Below are 10,111 nucleotides of genomic sequence, written 5' to 3' on the forward strand. Positions count from 1 at the left end.
TGAACTGCTGCCAGCCGGGATTCCTGAATGTGTCACCCTCAAAGGGGCGACACCTGGCCGCGTGGCCGGCCCTGAGTGTTCACACCAAGCCGGAGCCAGGTCTCCAAGGAGGAACCCAGGTGGACGAGGCAGGGTGGGGGCCTGCGTGCATGCACACCGCCCTGGACACTCACACTTGGCACCTGCTGTCCCACTCCAACCAGCACCGGGCAGTACCGGCCAGGCTCAGTAACTGTGTGTTGAATGAACGAGGCTGGGGACCGAGGACCAGCAGGCCAACACTCCCCGGGAGCCCAGTTCCTAAAGAGAAGTGATCCCACCAGGCTAGGCCAGGTGGCCCGAGGGGCCGGGAGCGCCTCACCATCGAACTGGTACTGGATGATGTTGTTGAAGGCCTCCAGCAGGAAGAAGACCAGGTGGTGGTTGTGGGCGGTGGAGAAGAGGAACCAGGTGGTGGAGAAGGCTTCCAGCAGGTGCAGCAACTTGTGGGCAGCCACCATAGACAGGCTCTTGAGGTAGGGGGACACTGCAGGGGAGGCGAAGCCCTTCATGCAGGGCGGAAAAAGACCAAGCCCCTAGAAGCCCAGTGGGGGGGGGGACGACACTTGCACACACACACACACACACACACACACACACACACACACACACGGGACCATGTGTGCCCCACCCTTGCCTCTGCTCTGGACTGGGTGGACAGCTGTACTGTTTGCCAAGCCGCTCAGGTGTTCCCCCTTCCCTCAAGAGAGGCAGGACACAGACAAAAGTGTCCCCGTTTTTATATGCAAAACTGAGGCTCAGAGCAGCTTGCAAACTTGCCCCAGGCCCCGCCAGTTAGCAAAGGACCGGGCTGGGACCAGACACAGGACCTGTACCTCCTTCTAGACCAGGGGTCGGCAAACCGAAAGAGCCAATCCTGTCCCTGACACCAATTTAAAAATCATTCTAGAGCCATTGTCTGTTTTTACAAACAAATAATCGCCGTTATCTAAGTAATACAAAGTTTTCAGGTTTACTCCAGAGCCAACATACACACCGGCAGAGCCACACCTGGCTCGAGAGCCGCAGTTTGCTGACCCTGGTCTATATACCCCAAGGCGCTGGGCCAGCCCAGACCTGGTGAGTCCACTACAACTCCACGGCGCCCCCGTGTGTGTCAAAGGGGAGCTGTGCTCCCCTGGGACTTCAATGGCTCAATTTTCCAAAGCAGATTGCCAAGGGCACCAATTGCTTGTGCCACCCCCAAGTCCTCTGCCACTGTTGTGCCAATGAGTACACTGTGACACAGGGCACCCCAGTACGAGCTGCCCATGGGGTCTCCAAGGCAGGGGTCCTTATGCCAGCACCCTGCCAGAGCTGTTCTCCTGCGGAGCGGCTGGTAGATTTGAGATGCAGACCTTTGGTTAAGGAGCCCAGGTGGTAAGCACTGGGGAGCTAATCATGAGGTCGGCGATTTGAGCCCACCAGCCGCTCCTGCAAAGATGTAGAGCCTGGAATCCCATTACAGATTGGATGGACTCCATGGCAGTGGGTGGGCGGGACACAGGCACTGTGCCGCTGCCCCACCAGGACTCCCTGACGGGGGGCCATGTGGCAGCCCTGTGGGTGGCGAACGGGAGATGAACACAGCTAGGAGGCACGCAGACACTGGGCGCCCTTCTCCCTGCCTCTGCTGAGGGCCGGCCTGCGGGGGTAGGTCAGCGTGGGTCTGCTGCCACATGCATTCCCAGTTAAGGCCCAAGGAGGAACCCTGAGAGCTGGGGTGGGGTGGGGGCAGGAATGGCACGGTCCCGGCCCAGAGGTCCCTGTCCTGCTAGTGGCTAGACCATACTCCCCGCTACCCAGAGCCTAAATCAGACCACGCCCTCCTCCTGAGGACTGTGGCCACCTGCCCCGCCTACCAGGCCAGCCCGCCTCTTTTGCTGGCCTTGCTAAGTGAGCATGACTGTCCCCATGCCCTGGGGCTCCAGCTACCTACACCTGCGTGCCCAATGCAATAACCACAAGCCACCTGTAGCCACCCACAAGTCCCAGCTGAGATGTACACTCGGTGGGAGAAACTACATACACCGTTTCAAAGACTCGGTGCCAATACGTGTGTGTCATTAATACGTGTGTATAGTGGCTGTACGTTGAAATGAGTCTAGTAAGGATATAACAACAAGCAAGCAAACAAAGCCCCACGGCCCTCGAGTTGATTCATTGAATGGCTACACCGCAGCGTCTCGGCGGTGAGTTTACAGAAGCAGGCTGCCAGGCCTTTCTTCAGCACACTAAAGGCCAGCCTTGAGGGGCGCAGTCAAGAGCAAATCATCCGTGCCACCTGGGGACACAGGATCCCTGGTGGCGGGGTGGTTATGTGTCAGGCTGCTAACCGCTAGGTCTGCAGTTCGAAACCACTAGCTGCTCTGTGGGAGAAAGATGAGGCTTTCTACTCCTGTGAACTACAGTCTCCGAAACCCGCAGGGACAGTGCTGCTGCGTCCTGTAGGTAGGGCCACTGTGAGTTGGAATTGACTGGATGGCAGTGAGTTTGGGCTCAGGGACATTGAGGCTATAGTTGGGGAAATCAAATAGGAAAACGCAGGTCTTGTGTTCCCTGTTTTGAAAGAGTGAGAGGACCTGGGTGCCCCAGGGACAGAGCCGCTTAGAAAGGGGGGACCCCCCAGTGGTGGTCAGCTTACCGTTGACCACGATGGTGAGCAGGCAGTCGAAGAGGGGCTGCAGCCGCTGGTGCCCACCGGTGATGATCTTGTGGAAGACCTGAGGGGGGTGACTATGAGTCCCTGCCACGGCCAGGCAGCCGAAGGGCACCACCCGCCCCTGCCAGGGCTCTGGCCCCGGGTGCCCCTCACCACAATGAGCAGGTCGGCGTGGGTCCCCGTGAAGACCGGGATGTCCATGGGCACCCGCACTGAGTAGGGCTTGTTGAGCCGCACCCCGAAGTTCCGCTCCCCGCTCAGCAGCAGCAGGATGAAGACCCCGATGTGCATCAGGCCCACCCGAGCTGTGGCACATGACACAGGAGGCGTCACCGGGCAGGGGGAGATGAGGGAGGGGGCGGAGTCAGAGCCTCCCCCCCAGCCCCCAGGGGAGCAGCGCCAACTGGCCAGACCCCCGCCCTCTTGAGGAGGTGGCCCGAGGCCCCAAGCACGCCCCGCCTCACACTGGTCGGCGCGGGCATCGTTGAGGAAGTACAGGATGGGGACCAGGATGTCCAGCACATCGCTGCTCTTCAACACGAAGAAGAGGAACTTCTGGAGGGAGAGGGATGGGGACAGGGGGGCTGGTCAGAGGGCCTGGACCCCCGCCGCCCCTGCCGGGCAGGCCCCAGAGGCCAGCGCACCTTGTTGAAGTCACAGAGCTTCCAGAAGAGGACCAGCAGCTCCTGGTGGTACTGGATCTTCTTCATGGAGTTGGGCAGGTAGGTCTGCAGCAGGGGGTTGCTCAGCAGCCGGGCCATGCCCTTCAGGATGAACTGGAAGTCCTGGTGCGGGGACAGAACATGGGCGCTTCCAGCACAGACCCCCTCAACCCCAGACGCCCCCTCTTCCAGTCCCTCAGGCCCCCTGGTCAGACCGTAGGTCCCCCTCCCCACTGTTCCTAGTGGTCAGCCTCCCCCTTCCCTCTAGCCTGCATCCCTGTCCCCCAAGTCCTCTTGTTGGGAGGTGCCTTTCTCCCCAAGTGCCCTTGCTCGGTGGTCTGAGGAGCAGTCTACTGGTCACCAAGAGCTGCTGCTTATTGAGCACCCACTGTGTGCCAGGCCCCGTAGGCCTCACTCCCGTCTGCCCTGGCAAGGAGGCTGTCACTGTTGTCACCACCACCCCCCCCAATACAACCCCAAGAGGGATGGCCCGCCCGGCAGGAAGGGTTGGAATGGGACCAAAAAGCAGGTCTGCAGGATTCCCTCCTCCACCTCTGTGAATCAACCTTAGCCAGCAGGGCGTTTCTAAATCCAAACCCCCACCCCCCCAGCCTATTGTCACCATTCCACCTGGGGAGGTCCCAGGCCTTGGGGAACTCTGGCTCCTTCGTGTAGGATCAGGAGCACCCACACACACAGACACACGCCTTTTTACCATAGCTTCATTTCCTCTCCCCCATCCATCTGATCAATACCAGAATTAGGCTCACCTCCTCTCGGTGGATACGGGACAGGTAGTTCACAAACAGGTTCTCCGGCCCTGGTGGCTGCAGGGATGGAACCTGTGATAAGTGGATGCCCTCACCCCTCCCACTGGGCCCCCTGCCAGCTCTCGAGCCCCATCCGACCTCAGATACCCCCAGGTGCCTGCCCCCTGCCCGCTCCCTACATCGGCATCATCCATGGCGGTGCCCGTGGTGGTGCCATCCACGGTGGGGCTGGCGTTGGCGGCACTGTCGTGGTCCAACGTGACGATGAGCACCTGGGCCGCCTCCTCCACCAGTGGCTCCCGGTAGTCGGAGAAGAGCAGGTGGTTGTAGGGGACCCCGTAGCCCACGGGGTCATAGGCACACACGGTGTTGAGCAGGGAGGTGAAGAGGGGCAGGGCATGTCTGCAGCGGGAGAGGAGGGCTGGGCTGCAGAGCGGCAGCTGGGGCCACCCTGCCCCACCTGGGCCAGTGGGGAGGCCAGCCAAGCCACTCCTCCTCCATCAGTGTCCAGGGGCCCAAATGGGCTGGGCTCCCGAGAGCTGGCCGCTGAGCTGGCCCCGTCCAATGTCTGGACTCCGACCTGGGCCCCACTGGACGAGAGGCTGAGGGTCTTCATCACTGAGAGCCACTCGTGAGGCCCACGTGCCCTCGGGTTCCTAAGCGGGGCCGCCAGAGGCCCGAAGGGGGACACTGAGTAGAGTGTTGGCAGTGACCTCGCTCACGTGTGTCAGAAGTAGAGTGCCAGGCCTTTCTTCCGAGGTACCTCGGGGTGGACTCGACCTTCTCACCCTGTGGTTGGTAGCTGTGCCCATTCCCTGTTGCACCGCCCAGGGACTCCCAGAGGCAGAGTATACATGTGGTCACCCAGCTCCCAGGCCGCCACCCACCCAGATCCAGAGATTCGCCAGGTGGTCAGGGTTCAAGGCCCTCATCTTACGGGTCAGGAAACAGAGACCCAGGGAGGTGAAAGTTGGGGGGACGGGGGTGGGGGAAGATACGGTCCATGGTGGCGATTGTCTGCTGAGAAGGAAAACAGCGTGCAACCTGTGACTGGGGGTGGGAGGGACCCCAAGGCCCCTTCTCTCTGGGGAGAAACATGCGCTGCCCACAAAGCCAGCTGAAGCTGAAGGAGGCGGCAGCGTGCGGTTGGATCTGAGTCTGGAAGGAAAGGGGCCAGCCAGGACTCTCAGGGACACTGCCCCTCGCGTGGCCAGCACAATCCTGGGCACAGCTGGACCGTAGGCACCCATCCGAGGACTCAATCGGGACATGTGGCTTGTGTGCCCCGCACCAGCTGGGCCTCTCTGCCCTCATTACACGCCCCACTCCACCCCCGCCCTATCCGTGGCTACTGGCTGCTTGCCTTGCGGCTAGTCCGGCTGAGCTATGCTGTGTGAGGGAATGGCACGGCAGGGTGTGCGCACCCTCGAAGGAAGGTGCGACTCTCAGCCCCGGCAGCAATTACCCAGCCCCGCCACAAGTTTACTTTCTCTCGGGGTTCTTGGTGTTCAGGCCTGCTCCTGGGGTTATTTGGGGTGCTGGTCCAGAAAATGGCATCGGATAGGCCGCACCAGCTCTAGTTTCTTTGATACAGGCTTCCACTATAATTCCAGCTATCGAGTCATGCTAATTTAATTCACCATCTAGTTTTAAATACGAGCATTCAGACCCAGAAGGTACAGGATAAGAGAAAAACGGTGAGACATATTTGGGAAAGAATTAGGTATGCCAAGGGAAGGCTAGGTGGTTACCCATTGAGCTGCCCATCACAGGGTGGAACCCACTAGGCACTCTGCGTTCTCTAAAAGGTTAAAGGTGTGGGCCCCCCACCCCCCAGAGGAGTTCTCTGCCCTATAGGGCCATTACGCGTTAGAATGGATTAGAAGGCAGTGGGGTTTTCATTTTGATGCGGGAGGCTGTGCAAGAGATGGCCAGTCTACAAGTCAGAGGCTGCAAAGCCAGGACGCAGCCTGAGAAGGGTGGACATTTAAAAAAAGAAAAGAAAGGAAATTGAAAAGGCACATCTATAGGGGGGTGCGGGCAATCTGGCAGAGGACCAGGGCAGGGGTGGGGGCACTGCTGAAGGCAGAGGACCAGGGCGGGTTGCCCAGTTCAGCCCTTTGCAGACTGGGGGACAGGCGGGGGACAGCGAGGTTGTACTGTGTCGCCACACGGGGGCAGCACGTGCCCTGGCATCAGACTCAGGCTGGTGAGGGGATGGAATTCCGAGCTGCCTCCCACCCGGGCGGGAATGCTCACCGGTTTTCCGTGGAACAAAAGAACTGCACCCAGGGGTTGGTGCCACCGCTGTCCGAAGCCGGGGGCAGGTACATGGCCTCGGAGAAGCAGGTCAACAGCAGCTTCAGCAGCTCCGTCCTTGGCAGGGGGGAGGGGCTCAGGATGCAGGGGTCCCAGCCTCCTCCTAGCAGGGCAGTGCTCTCACAAGCCAAGCAGGGTGGGCTTCCTTGGAGTGCGGTTGGGGGCTGCTCTCCCCACCCCGCCCGCGTCCCCACCCCCCACCCCCCAGGGTCCAGCTGGGCTGAGCTCACCGATTGGTGTCGTGGATGTAGTTGGGCTGCGGGGAGTGTGCGAAGCCCACGCCGGCCTCCCAGATGTACTCGCAGCTGTCCAGGGACTGGACGTCCTCCACCGCCGAGTCCTGGGACAAGGACAGGATTGTATCAGGAGGGAGGACAGCAGGGAGGGACAGCAGCCTCAGGAACCCGCAGGGGGCGCGCCCCTCGTGGTCTCTGAAAGACAGCCTCAAACACCCTGGGCCCCAGTTCACAAGGACCGGAATCGTTCTCTGACTTTCATGGGGTCAATTCTGACCCACAGCGACCCTAGGCACAGGACAGAACTGCCCCTGTGGGTTCCTGAGGCTACCAGTCTTTACCGGGGCAGACAGCCGCGTCATTCTCCTGAGGGGCGGCTGGTGGGTTCAAACCGCTGATTTCGTGTCTGGCAGCCCTGTGTGGGACCCACAAGGCGACAAAGGGCCCTTGAGGGATGTCTTTGGACCTATTGAGAGCTCATGTTTCCTGGCTCGGTTCAGCTGGAGGAAGGTGGGGGAAGGGACTGTCGGGGGGCTGGGGGAGCACAGGGGTGGGCAGCAAAGAGCACCCAGGTCAAGTCCATGGAAGGGAGAGGGCCAGGCCTCTTGTGTCCAAGCCCCCGCATCCCCTGCACCTCAGGCACCAGGACAATGGGTGCCTGTGGCCAGCTGCCACGGCGGGGGCAGGACCCAGCCCAGCTGGCTCTGCTCCAGCGGCACAGGCACTGCCCCTCCCCTGGGGCCCTGTGTGCCAGGCAGCCCAGCTCTCCCCAGCAGCCCCACCCCGCCCCGCAGCATCCTGCCCCGGAGTTCCACTGGCGCAGGGCCTTCGGGGCCACGACAAGGGGACTCTCACCATAGTGCTCCTCCGGTGACTCTGGACCGTGAAGTCCGGGCAGAAGAGCAGGTCGGAGATGGCCAGCAGCAGGGACTCGGCCAGCGGCCGGGCGTTCTCATCGTCATCCTCTCCCTGCTGGGACACAGCCCCTGGAGTCCCTCAGTGTGGGGGTAGTGGGGGTCAGGGCATGTGGGGACAGGTTGGGTCCAAGGGGGCCAGGATAGGGAAGGTACCTCCCTCTGACTGGGGGGTAGGACTGGAGGCAGGCTGTGTCCCCAACCTTAGGAACCTCAGCCCTGCTAGGAAGTCCCTGGACCTAGAGACAAGCCCCAGGGGGCGAGGCTGGGGTGGGATGGCATGGCCCGGGCTGTCCCTCAGGGTCCCCAGATGCTGGCCCCCTGTCCAGCCACCTGCTCTCCCTGGGTCTCGCGTCATCCTCCCGGCTGTATGGGGGCAGACTTGCATAGGAGAGGCGTGGAGGGGCCTGACTCTCCAACCCTCTGAGGCCCGGCCACCCTCCTTTGTCCCGTCCGCAGGTCCCCTCTGGGGAGGAGAAGCATGAAGGGTGAGCCCCCCGCCAGCCCAGGCCACTGACCCCTCCTCGTCCGGCCCCAGGCACGGTGGACCAGAAGAAACCCCTCCAGTCCGGGTCCTCAAAGATGTAGGGCAGCACACGGGTGAGGAGGCGACTGCAGTTCACCACCATCTGCTTCTCCTGCTCCGAGTGGCAGCCGCTGCCGGCTCCCTGCACCAGTTTCTCCACGGCCTGCGAGAAACCAGGCTCAGGGCAGGCTCCGGGAGGACACTCAGGGTCAGGGTGGGACCAGGGCAGGCACCTGGGGTGGCTAGGGTCAGGTGGGGCACCCAGGGTTAGGATGGGCACTGGGGTTAGGGCAGGCACCTGGGCCATGGGGGTATAATGGAAGTCCCAGGGTCAGAGCATCTTGCCGGGGCCAGGGCAGCACCCAGGCCACAAGGGGTATAGGTGGAGGCCCCACCTCATAGGGCCAGCTCTCTGGACAGGGGGCAAGAGAGCAGACAGGGGCATCACCACACACTAGCCGAGACCAAGAGCAGTCCCGTCTCCCCTCCCTGAGCCTCAGTTTCCTTGTCTGTACAGTGGCCCCCAGCAGTACCAGCCTCACAGGCCATCGGTGAGGTGACTGGGCAGTGCTCACCCAGAGGCTGTTGTGCTGGGTGGGAAAAACTGGGAGACCTTGGACTGTCGGGGCCTGGGGGCATCCAGGTGTCTGTTCTCTGACCAAAGGGCTGGGCCCCCTCAGTCTTCCTTGAAGGCCAGGAGGCCCGAGTGCCCCCACCTTGTAGCACAGGGTGGCCAGGTTGGAGGGCGATTCCTCCCTCACAGCCCGTATCTCCGCCGCCGGCACCAGCGCAAAGACGTCCTGCACCGAGGTGGCCGTGTCTGCCCAGAACTGGTCCCAAAAGGCATCATCGGTGGCTTCCACAGGCTGTGGGGGAACCCAGTGGCCCAGAGTTACACAGTTGGCCCAACCTACGGCCAGGAGAGGCCCCCAAGGCAGAGGCCAGGGCCCCCTGCTCCATCCTCAGCCCCCATACCCCCTGGCCAGCCCAGCCCGACACTCAGTGTAGATGGCTGGGCTCAGCTCAGCAGCCATCCAACAAGGAAACCCAGTGCACAACCTGAGACTGTGTGACCCTGGAGAGGTCACTGCCCTCCTGTGTGAAGGGGGCACATCCCAGCCAAGGAGACCGGCCCTCCACTCCTACGCCCGCCACCCCTTGCCCTCTCAGCACACCCAGCCGATGCCAAGTGCCACCAAGCCCACCTCCAGGCTCTCCAGCCCACTCCTGCTCCCTCTGCCCACAGCCAGCGCTGCAGGGCCAGCACCGCCACGCCAACATCCCTCCCTGAGCCCCCTCTCCACTGCCCCAGACCGAGGGGTCAAACAGTGTCAAAGGCATTGCCCCCTCACTCAACGATCTTCAGCGGCTCCCACTGTCTGCTGGACCGAGTCCAAACTTGGTCCAAATGAAGTCCAAACTCAAGTCTCACAGCCGGTCGAAGTCTTACATAAACACACACACATGCATGCACAGGCACACGTACACAGACACGCGTGCTCGTACTCAACAGACATACACACAATGTATGTGTGCATGCACATGCTGAGCTTAACATGTACTGCCATCGAGTCAACTGGGACTCAGCGCAACCCTATAGGATAGGACAGGGGAGAACTTCCCTTGGGGGTTTCCCGCCACCCACCACCTCCTGCAGGAAGCCTTCCCAGATTGCTTCCACCGCCACAACCCTTCCCCTCTCCCCACCCGAGGGTTGAGAAAGCCCAGGTCCTGCTACCACCACCCGTCAGCTCAGCCCTGGACGGCCATCGCTCTGACCATCAGGAAGTGTTCGAAAAATGACTGTGTTCTCGAAGTGGTTTCCTAGGACCTTCAGACTGGAGAGTTTGCTCACATCCTGGAACCCCGCGCCTCCACCCTCTCCTGGCCCTCACTGTGCACTTGTCCATCAGTCCACCAACCAGTCTGCCCTGACCTTGCACTTGTGTTCAGCTGCAGCTAGTCCTGGCAACCCCTTTGGCG

At 61.6% G+C, this 10,111-nt stretch overlaps 1 protein-coding gene across 1 annotated transcript in view; it reads right to left on the reverse strand.

Moving 5' to 3' along the window:
• The window catches only part of HID1 (HID1 domain containing), a 16,069-nt gene that overhangs the window by 3,451 nt on the left and 2,507 nt on the right, over positions 1-10,111 (reverse strand). The window contains exons 2-13 of the mRNA XM_045299494.1: positions 8,845-8,994; positions 8,121-8,291; positions 7,544-7,660; positions 6,683-6,792; positions 6,393-6,509; positions 4,313-4,535; positions 4,134-4,190; positions 3,346-3,486; positions 3,166-3,256; positions 2,855-3,006; positions 2,684-2,762; positions 355-526 (exon numbers count right to left, since the gene is read on the reverse strand). Coding sequence (XP_045155429.1) covers positions 355-526; positions 2,684-2,762; positions 2,855-3,006; positions 3,166-3,256; positions 3,346-3,486; positions 4,134-4,190; positions 4,313-4,535; positions 6,393-6,509; positions 6,683-6,792; positions 7,544-7,660; positions 8,121-8,291; positions 8,845-8,994 — 1,580 coding nt within the window. The remainder of the gene's footprint in view (positions 1-354; positions 527-2,683; positions 2,763-2,854; positions 3,007-3,165; positions 3,257-3,345; positions 3,487-4,133; positions 4,191-4,312; positions 4,536-6,392; positions 6,510-6,682; positions 6,793-7,543; positions 7,661-8,120; positions 8,292-8,844; positions 8,995-10,111) is intronic.

This window comes from Echinops telfairi, unplaced genomic scaffold (genome assembly GCF_000313985.2).
Source record: "Echinops telfairi isolate 266 unplaced genomic scaffold, ASM31398v2 ScPeMD7_7458;HRSCAF=8496, whole genome shotgun sequence".
NCBI classification, from domain to species: domain Eukaryota; kingdom Metazoa; phylum Chordata; class Mammalia; order Afrosoricida; family Tenrecidae; genus Echinops; species Echinops telfairi.